This window comes from Fusarium keratoplasticum, chromosome 2, assembly GCF_025433545.1.
Source record: "Fusarium keratoplasticum isolate Fu6.1 chromosome 2, whole genome shotgun sequence".
Lineage (NCBI taxonomy): Eukaryota > Fungi > Ascomycota > Sordariomycetes > Hypocreales > Nectriaceae > Fusarium > Fusarium keratoplasticum.
In genome coordinates, this window is record NC_070530.1 from 1,227,794 (window position 1) to 1,246,114 (window position 18,321).

Here is an 18,321-nt window from a genome sequence, read left to right on the forward strand (position 1 = left end):
AAGGGCCAATTGCTCATATTTCAGCACTTCAATATGTGGTTTTGCGTGGCAATGACTGTCTCTATTGGGTCAATCCTCGTGATGGCGAAAGCTCCCAGAGAACCCAGATGCCCCGGGAGAGTCCGGAAGCCCCACCCGAAAGTGGCCGGGCCAATGACGAGTCTCCAATTTCCGAGCTCGAAGCTGATTTGCAGCCTCAGGCCGCACTTTTCACCCAAAACTTTCGGCAAAGCATCATCAGCCGATACCACACCAAGGAAAAGACCTCAACCTTCCCTTGGAGACGACCCCTTCATCCACGACACGCCACACCCCACGACCTCCTCCTTCACGATGGCGTCCCTCGCGACCGCTTCCCGCCTCTGCCTGCGCGCGGCTGCCAGGCCCGCCGTCCCTGCTGTGCGCGCCCTCAGCACCACCGCCGTCCGCCCCGACAGCGCTGCCGCCTCGGCCGCCTACTCGAGCCCCTTCAAGGGCGAGACCAAGGGCTCCAAGATCCCCAACTTTGGTGCCTACGTCTCCTCCGGCAGCGAGAGCAAGAACAAGCTCTACTCGTACTTCATGGTTGGCGCCCTCGGTGCCGTCAGCGCTGCTGGTGCCAAGAGCACCGTCCAGGGTGGGTTGAATCCGGATTCACGCGGGCATGCCGTGCCATTGGGATGCAATTGGCGTTGCTGGCTGATGGCACGGCATCCAGCATGGCCAATTGATGATTTGCTGACGTTGGTGTGATAGAGTTCCTCGTCAACATGTCTGCTTCCGCCGACGTTCTGGCCATGGCCAAGGTTGAGGTTGATCTGAGCACCATCCCCGAGGGCAAGAACGTGAGTTGGAAAGGGTTCCGGATCATCATGGCAGCATCACTAAACGGGCGCAGGTCATTATCAAGTGGCGAGGCAAGCCCGTCTTCATCCGACACCGAACTCAGGAGGAGATCGACTTGGCGAACAAGGTCAACATCTCCTCCCTGCGAGACCCCGAGGAGGACAGCGCGCGTGTCAAGGACCCCGAGTGGCTTGTCATGCTGGGTACGTGATGCCTAGGTCATCAATGCTTTGATGATGGATGCTAACATGTCGGCAGGTGTCTGCACCCATCTGGGTTGTGTCCCCATCGGCGAGGCCGGTGACTATGGTGGCTGGTTCTGCCCTTGCCACGGTTCTCACTACGACATCTCCGGCCGAATAAGGAAGGGTCCTGCCCCTCTCAACCTCGAGATCCCCGAGTACGATTTCCCCGAGGATGGCAAGCTGGTCGTCGGTTAAGCGGGATCCCCGTGGGATGTAAGAGTATTCTTTTTTATAAGGAAGGGGAAGAGAAGAGTTGATGGAGCATTAGACTGGCGGGCGGACACACACACCAAGGCCCCGGTGGGCGCAAGTTGCTGATTTCTTAGACGTGGCCTTGAGTCCATTGTATAAAAATAAAACGTCCTAGGAAAATTCAGTCGACAGGCTCAAAGAGGATTCGAGGGGAAAGAGTGGGAACAAGTGCAAGATGCGATCTCCCGTGAGAGACGTTGTACTAATTGAATTTCATTGCGTATCTCACGTGCGTGCCAAGTCGATATCTGCATTTGTGTCCATTCATTGAGATGTTTACACTAGGTTTTGTACCGCTTCTCAACAGTCAACTGCCCAACTTCAAGACTCAATTCATGAACCCAAGAGCGATATATGTCAATATTTCATTTCATCATGTTCATGTTCACACAGAGTGCCCAACATGTCAAATGCAGTCTTGCATCTCATCGTGACTCCCGTGCATAGATCTTGGCCTCACGAAAGAACAGTTACAGATTACACATGAACAGACAATTGCCAGCTTTTGAATTCTATACCTGACCCTGTCCGAACTCATTATTCATCTAATGGCCATGTCCGTCATCCGCCGGCTGCTCAGGATCCAACTTGATCAGGGTATCAATGCGCATGATGCTGATGCAGGCCTCGACGGCACTCTTGAGCTGCCGGATCTTGCTGATGCTGGGCTCCAGTACGCCAATCTTGATCTCGTCCACGACCTTGCCGCGCGCGAGGTCCAGGCCGTAGTTCTTGTAGCCCTTCTTGCGCGCAATCGTCTTCTCGTCCTCGCTTCCGTCGCCCTCCTGGATGCGCTGCGACAGGGCGTGCCTTGATCGCAGCTGGGCCACGAGCTCGGCGGCGTCCTTGGCGGCGTTGACGGCCAAGGTCTTGGGGATGACGAGGAGGGACTGCGCAAACTCACCGATGGCGAGCTGTTCCCGAGAGCCGACGGTGCCGGCAAACTCCTCAAGGTAGATGTGGAGGGCAGTCTCAACAGCACCACCGCCAGGGACGATGCTTCCACTCTCAAGGGTTCGCTTCACAGCGCACAGAGAGTCGTGAACAGAGCGCTCCATCTCGTCGAGGGTGAAGTCGTTGGGGCCACGGAGAATGCACGAGGCAGAAGAGTGAGCCTTGGTACCCTTGATCAGGATGCACTCGTCGTCCGAGATGCGCTCCTGGACAACCTCCTCGGCATAACCCAAGTATGAAGGATCGAACTTCTCGTCGCCATTCAGGTCAGAGAGTGTGCTGAGGAGAGTGGCGCCGGTCGCTCGTGCAATTCGTCGGAGATCCTCCTTCTTGCATCTTCGCACACCCATAGCACCCTTCTCAACAAATGTCTTCAGCACGAGGTCGTCAATACCCTTGGTGGTCAGGATAACGTTGGCGCCCGCCTTCAGGATCATCTCTACCCTCTCAAGAATCATGCCCGACTCACGAGCTCGGATCTGCTCCAGCTGTTGGGGGTCGTCCACGGTGATCTGAACGCCGAGCTTCATGCGCTCCTTTTGCAGGTTCATATCCAAAACAGCAATCTTGGCATCCTGAATCCGTGTAGGCATCGCTTGTGAAGCAACGGTGCAGTTCAGGGCGTAACCCTTAACCAGGACCGACTCCAGAGTGCTCTTGCCGTGGGCCTTGAGGATGTTGACGGCCTTGACGGGGTATTTGACCTCATTTCGGTTGTTGGTAGACTTGACAGCCTGCATAGCATCGACAACCATGTCGGCAAAGAAGTCGGAGTCGGCACCAATAATCTTGCTGGACATGGAGGTCTTGGCGATGTTGATGAGCGATTCCCGACCGAGGTCATCGACCTTGGTGCTGATGTTCTCGTTGAGGTACTTGACAGCTTCTCGCAGGGCAAGTCGGTAACCGGTAATAATGGTGGTAGGGTGTATTCGGTTCTTCATGAGCTCGTTTCCTCGTCGCAGAAGCTCGGCGGCGATCAGGACAACAGAGGTGGTGCCGTCACCGACCTCCTTGTCTTGTTGTTGCGCAAGGTCGACGAGGATCTTGCCGGCGGGGTGCTCGACGTCGAGAAGGCTGAGAATCGTGGCACCATCGTTGGTGACAGTAACATCCTAGTGCAGTGTGAGAAGGATGTGAGAAGGCGACAGGGGATCGGAGTTGCCTACGCCAATATCGTCCACCATCATCTTGTCGAGGCCGCTGGGGCCGAAGGAACTCTTGACAACATTTGCGATCGCCTGGGTAGCAAGAACTGCGCCGTGTCAGTATGTGTAGTCTTGATATTACCAATATCAAACATCGGTCTCGATGCTTCCCCCCACTTCCCCCCTAACACCTAGCAGAAAGGCGGGACAAGACACATACCGTTTTGGTCTCTAATATCAGAACCAGAGATCTTCTGGCCACCCAGGAAAAGGGTGCCGTTTCGGGGCTGCTCGAACATGGAAGCCATGGCTGCAGCTATCGGTAGCGTTGACGGGGAATGGCGGCTTCGTCAACGTGGGGAGGGAGAGAGAGGGCTTGCGAAGCGTCAGGAAATTCTGCCCAGGCTACCAGAAGCTGTGAAGCTCCGTACGCTGGCTGCCCCTCCGACTTTTTTCCCCGGATGCCCGGTTGTTCCGGCGCCGGGTACAGCGCTGTGCGTTGGACGTTGGCCCCGAGCAAGGGCAGTTGACAGAAGATAGCACGGACCACCTGAACCCCTGGCTCCTGCCCTGCTGTCGGTGCAGCTCAGCGGCTGTTGGTGCCATTGGCTGGGCGCGTGTCAGGCCTGAATTTTTGGCTAGTGGTGCCGTGCCCCTCCTTCCTTCCCGCACGACTCTCCCTTGACTGCGAGTGCGGGGCACAGAGTCATGTCCGACCTCGACTTCGACTCACACTCCGAAGCATTTCTTCTTTCTTCTCCCCCCAAGATTCGCTCCGGTCGAGTTATTCCCGTATTTTCACGGACCTTCAAGGCTGCTCTCGGCTGACTATAAAGCCTGCATCTTCTATTCTATCTTTCCTCTTCATCTTCACTTCAACACCCGATTTTCGCATCACAATGGACGGCGCCCCCGAGCAGTCCAAGAGCGCCTTGAAGAAGGCCGAGAAGCAGGCCCGCCTCGCCGCCGAGAAGGCTGCAAAGGCCGCCAAGCAGGCTAGCCTTCCCGTCGTTGGAGGCAAGAAGACGGACGACATCATCGGCATCACTGTTTCCAAGGCTGAGAATTTCCCACAATGGTACCAGGAGGTTGTCCTCAAGGCCGAGATGGTCGAGTACTATACCGAGATCTCGGGTTTCTTCGTTCTCCGTCCTCTCGCCATGCACATCTGGAATGAGATCCGAAAATGGTTCCAGGCCCATATCGAGGAGATGGGTGTCGACGAGACCAACTTCCCCATGTTCCTTTCCTCCAAGTCGCTCGAGAAGGAGAAGGATCACGTCGAGGGTTTCGCCCCTGAGTTGGCTTGGGTTACCAAGGCGTAAGTGCTTCATCGGGAGCCCTTCCGATATACCCATGCTTACTTTTGAACAGTGGCGACAAGGACCTCGAGGTTCCCGTTGCAGTTCGTCCTACCTCCGAAGCCGTCATGTACCCCTACTACTCCAAGTGGATTCGCAGCCACCGAGACCTTCCCCTCCGTCTCAACCAGTGGAACTCTGTCGTCCGCTGGGAGGCTAAGCAAACTACCCCTTTCCTTCGAACTCGAGAGTTCCTCTGGCAGGAGGGTCACACTGCTCATCTGACTGAGGAGCTTGCTGGCGTTGAGGTGCTGGAGATCCTTGAGCTCTATGCCGGTGTCTACGAGAAGCTCCTTGCCGTCCCCGTCGTTCGCGGCCGAAAGACTGAGAATGAGAAGTTCGCTGGTGGTTACTACACTACCACTGTGGAGGGTTATATTCCTTCCAACGGCCGTGGTATTCAGGGCGCTACCTCGCACGCCCTCGGCCAGAACTTCAGCAAGATGTTCGATATCACCGTTGAGGATCCCCACAACAAGGGCTCTCACATTCACGTCTGGCAGAACTCTTGGGGTCTGTCGACCCGTGTCATTGGCGTCATGGTCATGATTCACGGTGACGACAAGGGTCTCGTCCTTCCTCCCCGTGTCGCCAAGACCCAGGCTATTATCATCCCTGTCGGTATCAACAAGAACACCACCCCCGAGGCCCGCAAGCAGCACGAGGAGCAGGTTGATGAGATCCGAGCCACCCTCAAGAAGGCTGGTGTCCGTGTCGAGTCGGACTGGCGGGAGGGTTACACTCCTGCTTGGAAGTTCAACGACTGGGAGCTGAAGGGTGTTCCCGTCCGACTGGAGTTTGGTCCCAAGGACGCTGCTAAGGAGGTTGTCAGCTATGCTCGACGTGACACTGGTGAGAAGGGCACCATCCCTATTGCCGATATCGCCACCAAGATCCCCGAGCTTCTCGACACCATCCACGACGACATGTACAACAAGGCTGAGACTGCCTTCCGGGAGCACCGCCTCAAGATCACTAACTGGGACGAAGTCCTCCCTGCCCTCGACAACAAGAACGTTGTTCTCATTCCTTTCTGCGGTGAGCCCAAGTGCGAGGACCGCATCAAGGAGCTTACCACCCGTGCCGACGACCAGCCTGATGTCCCCGACGGCCAAAAGGCTGCCACTATGGGCATGAAGAGTCTTTGTGTTCCTTTCGAGCAGCCTGAGGGTATTGTCCCTGGCGAGACCAAGTGTCTCAACCCCGAGTGTGAGAGCAAGGCGGATAAGTGGACCATGTTTGGACGAAGCTACTAGAGGAGATGAATGGGAATTTCTAGTCAGGGAGCGGGAAGGCGTTGGCCTGGCATGTTTATGATACACCTGTGATTACGGCTTGATGTGATGTGATTATGAAAAGGGGAGCGGGTGGGGGCGGAAAAAGGGAATAACACGTAGAACAGAAGATAGATCGTAGAGATGACGAATGCTTATGAATCTCGTTGGTCTACCTAACACCTCTTTTCTATGCTTTCAAAGTCTATAGTGACCAATTCCCAGTAATTAACTGCCAGGTTTAACACCAGGCAAACTTCTCATTGGCAACCCACTCAACCTCTTCGATTGAGTTCTCTCCGAACCAATGCATACTGGCAAGATTCTCACTCTCTCTGACGATAAACTTGGCTCCAAGCTCCTGGATCCCTTCGGTCACCCGTCGGATCCGATCCTCAGGGTTCCAGATCTCCACCTTAGAGCACAACCACTCGGCAGCTTCCTTCTGGGCAGCGTTCCCAATGGCTCGGAGACCAGCAGCAAGCGCTTCGTCTGAGATGCTCTCATCCTCAATCACCAAGCGGATGACGTGAATAGTATTCTTCTCTGGCTTCTCCAGGCCTCCGTAGAAGCTTCGGGTCCAGATAGCCCAAATCCTGGAGTTGGGGGCCTCAGGGGGCGTGTAGATTGCGCCGTGGGTGGTAGGAATACGAGAGAAGATGTGCTTGCACATGAAGTTCTCGCGGTGTAGGTGCCACCTAAGGGTTGTGAGGTCGGGGAGTACAGCAGCGCGGATCTGAGAGGATGAGGAGGCAATCTTGTTTCGGATGAGCTTATCATCTCGGTCTGCCAGCGCGGGGAGGTCGTCCACGGTGATGAGCTTCAGGGCCGAGTTGGAAGTTGGCTCGCTCTTGGTGGCTGGGACCTCGAGGTATGTGCTTTCAAAGGGCTTCCATCCGACGGCATTGTAGAACTTCTTGCCCACGTCTGACCAAAGGACTGAGAAGTCAGCATCTCCTTGGTTCTTTTGCTGTCGGCCTCGGAGTTCCTCCGCGAGCAAGGACATCATCTTGCTGGCGTATCCCTTTCCTCGGCACTCGACAAAAGTAAAGACGCTGGCCACACCATAGGCAGTGCCCTCTCTAACAGCGCCCTCCTTGCTAGAAACAAGAGCTCTCTTCTTGTATGTCTCGCAGGAAGACAGGATTGGGCGGCCATCGGCGGGGAGGTTGCCGTCAGTCAAGATCCAGCTGGTGACACCACCGTCCCGAGCAAGAGGAGCTTCCAGGTTGTCATCCTCACGACGGATATAGTCTTCAATCGTAAGAGCTGAGCCCCAATGGGGGTGGGTGGCCTTCCAGACGCGGAGGCGCTCCTCGGAGGTGGGGTTTGCGAGGATGAGGGATGGGGAGGAGACGGGCGGGAGGTCCTTGTGGGAGGCCATGATTGGATTGGTAGGAAGAAACTGAAGCTTCGGTAGAGAAGTGACTAGTGAAATCGGAGTTAGTGAAAAGTAGTATCTTGTTCAATGATTTACTTATACTCCGGTCTCGATGTTGGCCGCGCCCTTTACACGGCGGCCCCACATCGGAGGTGGGGGACCGACGCTACCCTGCACACGCCGATGACGCACTCGGTCAAGCAGAAAAGGGCCATCAGGTGTTTTATCATGGATGTATAGATGCCATGAGTTGCTGAAAATGTATAGATGCGTCTTCACATGTTGCTTGGGAGAGGGTACGCTTGAATGGTCCTCGGCTGATCTGCTACATGTACGTGGAGTACAGAATGGTCTATTGGACAAGACAATGTCAAGGTACATTTGACAGCTGAAGGGCGCGTTTATAACGGTTCCAGAATGTTCTTGTTTGATGGGGAACAACAAACCGTTAAACGTGTGAAATAAAACGGAAATATCTACATGCTTCTTTGACAAACATCCAAGGATACATTTCAGATGTAGGAGGAAGAATACTTGACCACGGGCAGTTGTAGAAGCTGCCGGAACAATAGAGCAGTTAAACAATTGACAAGTCCAGGGCAAAGACCTCAAGGTCTCCCAACATAAAGTCGGCGAAATAAGAAATGATTGCTCAAGTCACAGATCGAGTCCAATCGACAATATAATAGATGGCTGTAGTTGTGGTGGGGTTGACTCGGTCAATGCAACGTCCAACGCGAAGAGGGGCAGCTTTTTGTAGCTTGTGAAATTCCTCCATCAACTCAACTTGACCAACTTCATACCTCGAAATCATCGACCGAAATGGCATTGCCGCTACCTTCGGGGCTGATCCCCTCCGAGGTCGCCTTCTTGTGCGAAATGGAGCTCGTCACCGTAGTTCCCCGTCAGCGCCTCGAGAGCATTGATCTTCTTGGTGTGAGCGCGTCCCGTCGCGTTAAATGCTTGGTTTTTGACCTCGTGCATAGGGCTCAACACCGACTCTTCGACCGCCGCATCGAAGTAATCTGCCGCTATGGCTTGCGATCCTACTCAAGAAGCAGAGACGAGCGAATATTGTGCCGCCGCCTTGGCTCCATCCCGACTCCCTACGCGACATCATCAATCACGAAATCAATATCGACCCCAAAGGCTGGGCGCCGCCCCCGCCACCACCCGTGCGAGCAGACGGCCAAGGGAATGCGCGAAGATTAAACCCATTTGGAATGGATGATACTGTTTTGTCACCGCCGTTTTTGCCGTCTTGCACCTCAGAAGCACCCCCAGGAGCCTTGCCCTACCACTGGTTTGAGGTCGCAGAGATGCTCCTCGCGCACGCCCAAGATGACATCACATCCTCATCCGAGGTGCGGTCTCTTCTACGTGACTTGCAGGAGGTGAGAGCTGCCAAGATGCGGTCCAGTACGGCTCAGCTGGAGAGCGGCGTGGATGGCGTCATGAGTTTGCGAGGAGTGGGCGCTATGGAGCTTGCAGAGAGCAGAGGCTTCGTCATTGGTGTTGTTGAAGGAGTGAGAAAGATTGGTGCGAGTGTGGAAGTGTCACGAAGAGAGGAAGATGAAGAACGTGGCGGTCGGGAGTCTGATGAGGCGAGCGACGAGGACATGGGACTGTGAGCCCAGACTCGGCGTAACCATTTTCGATTCACAAGTGAAACTCACAAGCATGGGAGGTATTGGAAGGGCGAGAAGTGTAAGTCAAAACCAGTTATTATCCTGTCTATGAACTCCCAGTTTAATGATGCAACGAACACCAAGTCTAATTATTCAAAGCAAGCAGAAGCAACCCATGAACTCCAATCCGATGCACACCCAGATCCTTCACCCTTCTTTCAACCTGACTCTGCCATCCTCTTCATCAAAGCTAGCTTCTCCTTGGCAATCCGAGCAGGGTGGGTTCGTATCTTGCCTCCACGGGGAGGGATTGGTTCAATCACTGGTTTTGGACTATGCTCGAATCCCAGTGCTATCCCTAGATACCCCTTGCGGATGTCATAGTTGGCCGTGGCAGCCACCTCATCGTCTACCTCGTCTTGCCTCTTGAAGAAATGGGACCAGGCCTTGTGCCAGTCGGCATGGCACTCGTGGCAGAATTGGCCATGTCGGCAGCCGTGGACCTTTTTACAATCGGGGCCAAACCTATGGTACTGCTCATACCAGTCATAGTGCAGGCGCGGTCTCTTACCAGACCCGTACAGCCCCGGAACTTCGCTGTCGAAATCAGCCGGGGCCTCGATAGGTGTTAGAACCTTGGGGCTCACGTTGTCAGTGGTGATGCTTACATTCTGGGTCTCCAGGAAGGCAAGCCCGGGGATCTTGGTAGTGGTGAGCACCGGTGAAGGGATCGGGTTGATGTCGCTCTGCTCGGTGACGGGGATATCGTACGTGGGGGAGTAGAAAATATCCTCCTCCTCCTTCTCCTCAACGCGGTCGAGTATTTGGGGCGCGATATCGCTCTCGTCATCGTAGGGAAGACTGAATGTGCGAGAGAAGGAGATAGGTTCCTCCACTCGGGGCTTCTTGGCTGCCTGGGGAGCGCTCCCGTCGTCTTTAGATCGTCGCCGCTTACGGAGAGAGTCAGCAGCGCAGCCGGCTCGGGTGCGACGTGTGGCTGCCCGAGGTGACTGGTCTCCGTCATCGTCGGAGAGTGTTGGCGGGTTGGAATCGCCTGCCACGGCAACGACGCTACCAGTCTTGTCGACGGTAGTCAACCTGACATCTTCCGGACTGGGCTTCCTTGTGGGTGGCTCACTAAATCGGTTCGAATACCAATCCCGAAACTCGAAACCCTGGACAGCGTTACTAGGAAGAAGGGGAAGGGTCTTGATCGTTTCGACGCCGTTCTCCATAGAAGTGTCCTCACTGGCATCTGAGGCAGGGGTAGGGCAAGGGACCCGAGGTGGAAGCCTTTCACGGGGCTCAGGCTGGTTTGGTGTACCCCGAATGGAAGGACTAGGCCGAGGCTGGCTGGCCGAACCCAGGTCATCATCTCCCAAAGGTGCACTGGCACCGGCACCGGAGGGACCAGAGCCGGAGTGATCCGAGTGGTGAGAAGCACCAGAATGGTGGGAGGGACCCGAGGACAAGAGGGATCGGGAGGCTGAGGAGCCGTAGGTGGCATGGCCACTCTCGAGCCCAGAAGACGAAGACTGGCTTGCAGAATTGAGGGGTACGCCGCCATCTGAATCTGAGTCCGAAGAGCTCTCGGACGGGGATCGAGAAGTTAGGGGCACACCACCATCCGAGTCTGAATCGGAGGAGCTTGAGGAGGAGGACTGAGGGTTAAGGGGCGCTCCGCCGTCTGGATCCGGATCGGATGAGCTTGAGGACGTGGATCGAGAATGAGAAGAAGAGGCAACCGACGCGGGGGAAACGGCAGGAACCTTCTTTCTTAACTGGGCGCGCTTCGCAGCCTTGACATTATTTGTCGGAGACTCGGGAATCTCGCTCCCGTGCCGAAAGATGATCTTCTTCTTGCGACGAAGCTTCCTGACCACATCGTCGAAGATGATGTTCTCGGGGTCTGTCGAAAGAGGGTCAACGGCTCGTCCACGATGGTCGAGACCAGTCATGAGGCGAGGGGAGTTGTTGAGCTTCGAGCGAGCTCGGGTCTGCCGCAGGGGTGTTTCGGTCGGCGTGACGATTGCAGGCTGGCTAGCAGCTGATGTGTTCCTTCTGGAAGGCATTGTGATGGTTGATGGGGGAAAGCAGTCAGTGTTTTGGGTATAGATTGTAGGAAAATGTGAGTTGCCAGAACTCCACTGTTGCTATATGCTTTTGATGGTGAGCTGCGTGATGATGTTCTGAGATTGGGAGATGAACGACATCTTTTATTACTGATTTGAAGTATACGAATATGCCCCCAAAGCCTGCTCATTGTCAGAACCGTTTGGAGTTTCTTTCTTCCAAACAAAGATTCCCTTGAGCCCATGATGAAAGGCGATGGTAAACCACGAACACCAATGAGTCATTGAACATAACGGTCTTTCGTTGGTGAGCATAGATCTCTGGGCAACAAAGGCACGCTCTCAGAAACTCGTTTGGGCTACTTTTCGTCCATTTCTTGTTCTCATGGTGCTGTTTTGGGAAAGAAGAAGGTGAACAAAGACAATTTTGGAAGGGGTCTGAAGGGAAGATGAAAAGACTATGTCACATGGGCCTTTTCCTTAGACAACAGGGAAGAAAGACATGAATGTGAGATCGTGGCTATGAATGTGTGTCAACGAAACGGAATGGACAAGGCATCTCGTCATGATCTCTCTTAATATGTAGACAGAAGATGTATATTCTGTGCTTGTAGCTATGAGAAAGGGATCTCTATGGTCGTGTCAATTGTTTCTTATCCTTTGTAGATATTGAATAGTAACATGCAAGTTGCACTTAGTGGGAGTAGACTTGGGGGAATGCATCCTTTGAAGATGAAAGAAGGTGGTCATTGAGCCTTGGGGTCGTGCTCGACAAAGCTATTGTCAGACATGGGATAAAGAAAGTCATCATGATTGGCCATGAAATGCATTGTATCCTCCCACCAATAGGCACATTGATCCATGACTGTTAACATGAGTGCTCCCTCGACAGTTCCCATGATGCCGCACATGGCGCATTGATCCCGGCGATCTCATTGGCTCACAGACGCTCCACCGTTATCGCCGGCCTCGGGATGTCTCATGGGAATCTTGGTGTGAGATGCCGAGAGAAGACATGGCAACTTGACATGTTTAACAAGAAAATAAGAGATAGAGGAGAATGATCTTTATCAGAGTATCCAATATCTATCTACTATCCATTCGCCCGTGAATCCTACAGATAGGCAGCTTGTGAGATGCTCGGATATGGATCTTGGTCCCCCGCATAGCAACCGGGTCTCCACATCGTAGCTTCCGGGTGCGTCACACGACCAAGCCATGCCGATGCATGAACCTAAAACGGCAGGCACCTTACGTGATTGTCATGGTACCTGCTTAAGCTGCCTCCGATCCCAGGCTTCTCTGACAGCTCCTCCATCAACCTCTCTCAACCATCTTTCCTCCTCCATTTCTTTTCCCTAGCATCATCTTCCCTACAACCTATCATCCTAATCAATATGAAGTTCTCGCAAGCCTCTCTCCTGGCAGCTTGTCTGCCCGCCATCTCCGCTCGGTTCATCGAAACCGCCGAGGCCGATAACGTCATTCTCAAGCCTGACGAGCTCTACCTCATCGAGACCGCGCCCGGCAAGACCCAATGGGTTACTGAGGAGCAGAAGTGGGAGCTGCGTCGCGTACGTATACCGTTCTAGGACACGATAGTTGCACGCCGACAAGTCCGCTAATGCCTCGATAGAATGGCCAGCGCTTCATGGACATCACCGATACCCCATCGCTCGGTTCCACGCGCCTCAACGCCCAGACCGTCTCCTTTCCCAAGAAGTGCGTCAAGCAGGATGAAGTTGCCGACCTCTCCAAGAACCTCGAGAAGAAGAACATGAAGGCCAATCTCGAAAAGTTGACCAGCTTCCACACTCGATACTACAAGTCACAGTACGGCCTCCAGTCCTCTGACTGGGTTCTTGAGAAGGTGAACCAGATCATCAAGGACGCTGGCGCCCAGGATACCGTCTATGCCGAGAGCTTCCCCCACATCTGGCAGCAGCACTCGGTCATTGCCACCATCCCCGGCCAGTCTAACAGCACCGTTGTTATCGGCGCTCACCAAGACTCCATCAACCTGTTCCTGCCTTCCATCCTAGCCGCTCCTGGCGCCGATGACGATGGTAGCGGTACTGTCACCATCATGGAAGTGTTCCGTGCTCTCCTCAACTCCAAGGATGTTGTCGACGGCAAGGCCCCCAACACTATCGAGTTCCACTGGTACTCTGCCGAGGAGGGTGGATTGCTCGGTAGCCAGGCCATCTTCCAGTCATACGAGCAGAGCGGCCGCGACGTCAAGGCTATGCTGCAGCAGGACATGACTGGTTATGTCCAGAAGACCCTTGACGCCGGTCAGCCCGAGAGCGTTGGTGTCATCACCGACTTCGTCGACCCTGGTCTGACTACCTTCATCAAGACCGTCGTTGAAGAGGTTTGTATACCCTTGAATTAATACTAGGTCCTTTCGCTAACCTCTATCTAGTACTGCAACATTCCCTGGGTCGAGACCAAGTGTGGCTATGCCTGCTCTGACCATGCTTCTGCCTCCAAGGCCGGCTATCCTTCCGCCTTCGTTATCGAGTCCGCCTTTGAGTACTCCGACCCTCATATCCACACCACCGACGACAACATCAAGTACCTTTCTTTCGATCATATGCTTGAGCATGCCCGCATGACTCTTGGCCTGGTCTATGAGCTGGGCTTCTACGATTTCTCTGACAGCTCCGAGGATCGGGGTGATCTCTAGAGGAGTTGATAGATTCCTTGGCATGTTATTTGGGTTTGCTAGAGGACAAATGCATCCTACGGATCATGTGTCTAGATTATTGGTTATGAGCGACGGGTTTGCATACGAGATTACGTAGATTCAGTTTTAGATGAGCATTACTATCAATTTGAGACCATTTCTATGAACGATAAGTGTGTGCATGCAGCGATGGATTGGGTATTATATCTTGACATTTGATTTGAAATTGTGTTTGCTTTTGTCTATCCCTAAAACCAATACCTCGTGACGAGAACTCCAGCGCCCTGAATGCTTCTTTGGATTCATAATTGGTAGGCCCTTGTAATTACTGACCTTGACCTCCATTCCCGTTGTTCGGGGGCTGCTGTTGTCCCCATGGCGACTGACCATTTTGCTGGGCCTGCATAGTAGACATCAAGGCAGCAAAGAAAGCAGGGTTGACAAAGGCTCCGCCGTTGGCTCCTTGCTGACCCTGAGCGTTCGGCCATCCAGGAGGCGGCGGAGGAACAGCCGCACCAGCAGCGCCGGTGTTCGCTGGGGCAGGCGGCTGAGGCCAGCCGGGGAACTGGAAGCCAAAGTTGGGCACAGCCGGCGCGGCAGTGCCTTGGGATGGAGGTTGATTGTTACCCCATTGGGCTGCGGGAGCAGGTTGCTGGTGTTGCTGCGTATGTCCTTGAGGGGGCAGTGAGTAGCCATCTCGGGGCTGGTTGAAACCTCCTCGTCCGCCACGGCCGGAACCACGACCTCGTCCTCCCCTACCACCCCTGAAGTCACCTCGTCGGCCCCGCTGGAAGTTCCGGCCAGGTGGTGGCTCGTATGTCTCAGTGGTGGGAGGCCCACTGCCATAGCCTGGCGGTCGAGCGAGGGGCTTATAGGGACCGTCATCATCGTCGTCGTAGTTGAGACCGCCATCCGGTCGCGTCTCCTGTCGCAGCGGGTGAGGCTCCCTGCCGGCCTTCGCGTCGTTCTTCTTCCACTTGTCCTTCTTCTTCTGCTTGAGTGCTCGCTTGTACTCGGCCTCCTTCTCGTCATCGGAGAACTCCATCTCGTCGTCACCGACCTCCTCATCGTGGAGGTTACTGGCGTCGGAGCCCTTCATGTTCTTGAGGGGCTCGGTGAAGACATATGAAGCATGGTCGACGGGGTAAAAGACCTTGGTGCCGACTTCGAGGCCCAGCTCCTTGATCTCGTCTTCTGATGAGAACCGGACGGTGTACATGGGTTGGAGAACCTTTCCTATCGTCTCTGCGACGGCGCCAATGACGACCCGCTCAGCAGTGCAGAGGACTGAGCCTGTATCTAGCACCTGGTATTCTCCTGGTGTTATGGCCTTGACGAGCATGATGCTCTCCACGATGTGCTCGATCGCTCCCAGCTCCTCGATCTTCATCTCCGGTGTGATGGTAACTTCGGGCTTGGGAATGACCTCTTCTGCTACCTCGTTCTTTGTACGGACTTGTGCAGAGCTGGAACCCTTTCCTCCTCTTTCGCCCTCATCGTCGGAACCTCCCTCGGCCTGCATCAGCAAGCGAGCAGTTTCCTCCACACCCAAGAGTTCATATCCTTCATTATCGGAGTCGTCATCGGAGGAATCAGAGCTGCTAGACTCTGAAGATGATTCGTAAGGGGAAGAGTCGACCTCCCACTCGGGGTTCTCGCCTTGGTCGTTCTGGAGTGGGACGTTCTCGGTGGTTGCCGCAGGCTGCGCAGGTGTGTTGTCCAGGCCGCCGAGGGCAGCTTCGAGGGCACCAGTAAGGGAAGGAGGGCTTTCGGGTTGATCGACTACCATGGACTCGGGCTCTGCAGCTGCTGGTGCAGATTGAGCCTCGGAGAGCTTTGTTTGCTCCGCGGCTGGTGCTGTTGTTTGGTTGCTCGCATCTGGGTTTGTGATCTCGGTGCCTTGTACACTTGCGGCAGCAACAAGGACATCGGCGGGAAGAGGGGGTAATGTCTCATTTGGCTTGGCCTGGCCAAGGCCTGGGATCTGAAAGCCTGACATGTTCTCGAGGCAGAGCGGTGTTCAGACTGTTTGGTGTTGACCTCAGAGCATAGAGGGTTGCGACAGGACGAGTAAAGATTGATGAGAGAATTGAGAAAGAAATGATAGAAGTGATTCTTTCTAAAAGGCTATAATAAGTGTTTTGAGCAAGAAAAAGTTGTTTCAATTCGGCGCAAGGCGAGCGCAAAACTTGTCGAGGAAGAAACTGGGTTGCCCAGGAGCGCCGACTTCAAGGACCCTTTAGCGGCAGGAAAGAAAAAATCAAGGTGAACGATAAGGAGTGGGTCCCGCGATGGCGCTAGTTCATCACCCCACTCCCCTTCACCTCGGTGAGAGCCTCGGTAAATTCGTTAGCATGATTGCCAGGGTCTCCATCCATTCTCCCCAACAGTTGAAGCTCCAATCCACCATGACGACAGCATTCCTCACTCTGTAACCGTCATCACTCGACAACAATGGCTCCAAACACGGCGCCGCAGAGGCGGCAGTTTGTGCACCCGTCGGCGAGCCATGCAAAGAAGAAGTAAGATGTAGAGCGCTTCTGCTTGAGCTTCTAGGTGCTAACTGGCTTCTTCCTAGGGCTCCCAGCGCCTACTCGATGCAGCCCATCTCTGCCTTTTACTGGTTCCTCGCCGCCGCCCTCGTTTCCGCCTGGTTTGCGCCGATTCAAGACTGCGATGAAACTTTTAACTACTGGGAGCCGACTCATTATCTTTCCCATGGCTATGGTCTTCAGACGTGGGAGTACTCGCCCGACTATGCGATCCGGAGTTGGTTGTATATCGCCCTACACGCCATTGTGGGCAATGTGCGCCGACTACTCCCACACTCGACAAAGGTATGAGCGGCTCTTTTAAAAAAAATTAACATTGGAACTCAATTGACGCTGAATCGATCAGGTTGGCGAGTTCTTCTTTATTCGCTTTGGATTGGCCTTTGTGTGCGCCCTCTGTCAGACCGTCCTCTTCCTGGTCACCAGCACAACGCTCAACAGCCGGATTGGTCTCTTCTACCTCATTGCCACTGTCATGAGCCCTGGAAACTTCCACGCGAGCACCGCATTCCTCCCATCCAGCTTCGCCATGTACCTGGTGACTTTGGGAGCTGCAGCTTTCATGAACTGGCGGGGTGGGCTCAAGACCTCCCAGGGAATGTTCTGGTTTGCCGCGGCTGGAATCCTGGGATGGCCATTTGCCTCAGCTCTCTGTGCGCCTTTTATGCTTGAGGAGCTTGTCTTGGTCCTTTTCGGTACTAAGACTGCCTGGTGGGAAGCCTTTGTCCGGGTTGGTCGTGGCGTTGTTTCTGCGATTCTACTCCTGGTAAGATGGCCTCAATCATTAGACGAAAATATGGCTTACAATATTTTTAGGCGAGCGATTTCATCGTTAACCTCTTCTTCTATAAGCAAAAGGTTGTCGTGACTTGGAATATTGTCAAGTACAACATCTTCTCATCCAGCAGCGGCCCTGAGCTGTATGGAACCGAGCCCTGGACCTTTTACTTCAAGAACCTGGCCTTGAACTTCAACATCTGGCTCATTCTCGCTCTTGCGGCATTGCCTCTGTTCATTCTCCAGAAGATCATTTCCCCTTCCGCTCAGGGATTCCAGTCTGGTCTGCGAACTGTCGTGTTCCTCGCTCCCTTCTACATGTGGCTCGGCATCTTCAGCTCGCAGCCGCACAAGGAGGAGAGATTCATGTACCCGGCATATCCTTTCCTCGCGCTTAACTCTGCCATCTCTCTGCACATGATCCTCACCGCCTTGGGTAACTCTGACCCCAAGACACTGATTGGAAAGATCCCGGCGCGCCTGAAGCTCTTCTTCGTCACCATTGCCATGATCCTGTCAGTTGATGTCGCCCTCTTCCGAGTGTACGGTATTTGGTCAGCGTACTCTGCACCCATGAGCATCTACTCTCCTCTCTGGGAGGGCGCTGAGGGAGCAGCGCCCCTGGGCCGCGAAGAGGACACTGTTTGCCTCGGCAAGGAGTGGTACCGCTTCCCTTCATCCTATTTCCTCCCCAGGGATATCCACGCCAAGTTTGTTCGCTCTGAATTCCGTGGTCTCCTCCCTGGCGAGTTCTCTGAGGCTGAGACCGGCTTCGGCTTTTGGAGCGGCACTTGGCTGCCCACGACTGGCATGAACGACCAGAACGAGGAGGATGTGGGCAAGTACACGGAGCTTCGTGCGTGCTCGTTCCTTGTCGACACGCAGTACCCTGAGCGGAGGGACCCCCTGCCGCCAAATGAGCCCGACTACATCGCAGACCAGGAGAACTGGGAGATTGTCAAGTGCGAGCCATTCCTCGATGCCGCGAATACGCATTTGCTGGCGAGGACTCTATGGATCCCTGATCTCAAGGCCATTCCGGATCACTTGAAGAGAAAATGGGGTCGACACTGCTTGTTGCAACGGAAGAAGCCTTCCACAGAAGAAGCACCTGAGCCACCCGCAGACAACTAAGCGTTTTCGCATCTCAGCGCTGAAAATGC

The 18,321-nt window shown here is 54.4% G+C and overlaps 9 protein-coding genes across 9 annotated transcripts; 5 read left to right on the forward strand and 4 right to left on the reverse strand.

Annotated features, from left to right (window-relative positions):
* Window positions 1-333: 333 nt before the first annotated feature.
* Window positions 334-1,265, forward strand: NCS57_00231300 (Cytochrome b-c1 complex subunit Rieske, mitochondrial; the record flags this gene model as incomplete). The annotated part of the gene is made up of 4 exons (XM_053052346.1): window positions 334-616; window positions 736-824; window positions 878-1,028; window positions 1,084-1,265. 4 exons carry the CDS (start codon window positions 334-336, stop codon window positions 1,263-1,265), a joined length of 705 nt encoding a protein of 234 aa, XP_052917592.1.
* Window positions 1,266-1,867: 602 nt separating this feature from the next.
* NCS57_00231400 (T-complex protein 1 subunit alpha) lies at window positions 1,868-3,732 on the reverse strand (the record flags this gene model as incomplete). The annotated part of the gene is made up of 3 exons (XM_053052347.1): window positions 1,868-3,391; window positions 3,446-3,531; window positions 3,645-3,732. 3 exons carry the CDS (start codon window positions 3,730-3,732, stop codon window positions 1,868-1,870), a joined length of 1,698 nt encoding a protein of 565 aa, XP_052917593.1.
* Window positions 3,733-4,323: 591 nt separating this feature from the next.
* On the forward strand, window positions 4,324-6,041 carry NCS57_00231500 (Proline--tRNA ligase; the record flags this gene model as incomplete). Its single annotated transcript, XM_053052348.1, has 2 exons — window positions 4,324-4,745; window positions 4,799-6,041. 2 exons carry the CDS (start codon window positions 4,324-4,326, stop codon window positions 6,039-6,041), a joined length of 1,665 nt encoding a protein of 554 aa, XP_052917594.1.
* A 259-nt stretch (window positions 6,042-6,300) lies between these two features.
* On the reverse strand, window positions 6,301-7,443 carry NCS57_00231600 (uncharacterized protein; the record flags this gene model as incomplete). Its single annotated transcript, XM_053052349.1, has 1 exon — window positions 6,301-7,443. One exon carries the CDS (start codon window positions 7,441-7,443, stop codon window positions 6,301-6,303), a length of 1,143 nt encoding a protein of 380 aa, XP_052917595.1.
* An 819-nt stretch (window positions 7,444-8,262) lies between these two features.
* NCS57_00231700 (DNA replication complex GINS protein PSF2) lies at window positions 8,263-9,071 on the forward strand (the record flags this gene model as incomplete). Its single annotated transcript, XM_053052350.1, has 2 exons — window positions 8,263-8,376; window positions 8,427-9,071. The coding sequence occupies 2 exons, from the start codon at window positions 8,263-8,265 to the stop codon at window positions 9,069-9,071; spliced, it is 759 nt and encodes a 252-aa protein (XP_052917596.1).
* Window positions 9,072-9,286: 215 nt separating this feature from the next.
* On the reverse strand, window positions 9,287-11,140 carry NCS57_00231800 (uncharacterized protein; the record flags this gene model as incomplete). The annotated part of the gene is made up of 1 exon (XM_053052351.1): window positions 9,287-11,140. The coding sequence occupies one exon, from the start codon at window positions 11,138-11,140 to the stop codon at window positions 9,287-9,289; it is 1,854 nt and encodes a 617-aa protein (XP_052917597.1).
* A 1,316-nt stretch (window positions 11,141-12,456) lies between these two features.
* On the forward strand, window positions 12,457-13,829 carry NCS57_00231900 (Leucine aminopeptidase 1; the record flags this gene model as incomplete). Its single annotated transcript, XM_053052352.1, has 3 exons — window positions 12,457-12,714; window positions 12,777-13,514; window positions 13,566-13,829. The coding sequence occupies exons 1-3, from the start codon at window positions 12,538-12,540 to the stop codon at window positions 13,827-13,829; spliced, it is 1,179 nt and encodes a 392-aa protein (XP_052917598.1). The 5' UTR covers window positions 12,457-12,537.
* Window positions 13,830-14,154: 325 nt separating this feature from the next.
* On the reverse strand, window positions 14,155-15,828 carry NCS57_00232000 (H/ACA ribonucleoprotein complex non-core subunit NAF1; the record flags this gene model as incomplete). Its single annotated transcript, XM_053052353.1, has 1 exon — window positions 14,155-15,828. One exon carries the CDS (start codon window positions 15,826-15,828, stop codon window positions 14,155-14,157), a length of 1,674 nt encoding a protein of 557 aa, XP_052917599.1.
* A 455-nt stretch (window positions 15,829-16,283) lies between these two features.
* Window positions 16,284-18,292, forward strand: NCS57_00232100 (Mannosyltransferase; the record flags this gene model as incomplete). Its single annotated transcript, XM_053052354.1, has 4 exons — window positions 16,284-16,351; window positions 16,408-16,666; window positions 16,728-17,147; window positions 17,198-18,292. The coding sequence occupies 4 exons, from the start codon at window positions 16,284-16,286 to the stop codon at window positions 18,290-18,292; spliced, it is 1,842 nt and encodes a 613-aa protein (XP_052917600.1).
* Between the last annotated feature and the right edge of the window lie 29 nt (window positions 18,293-18,321).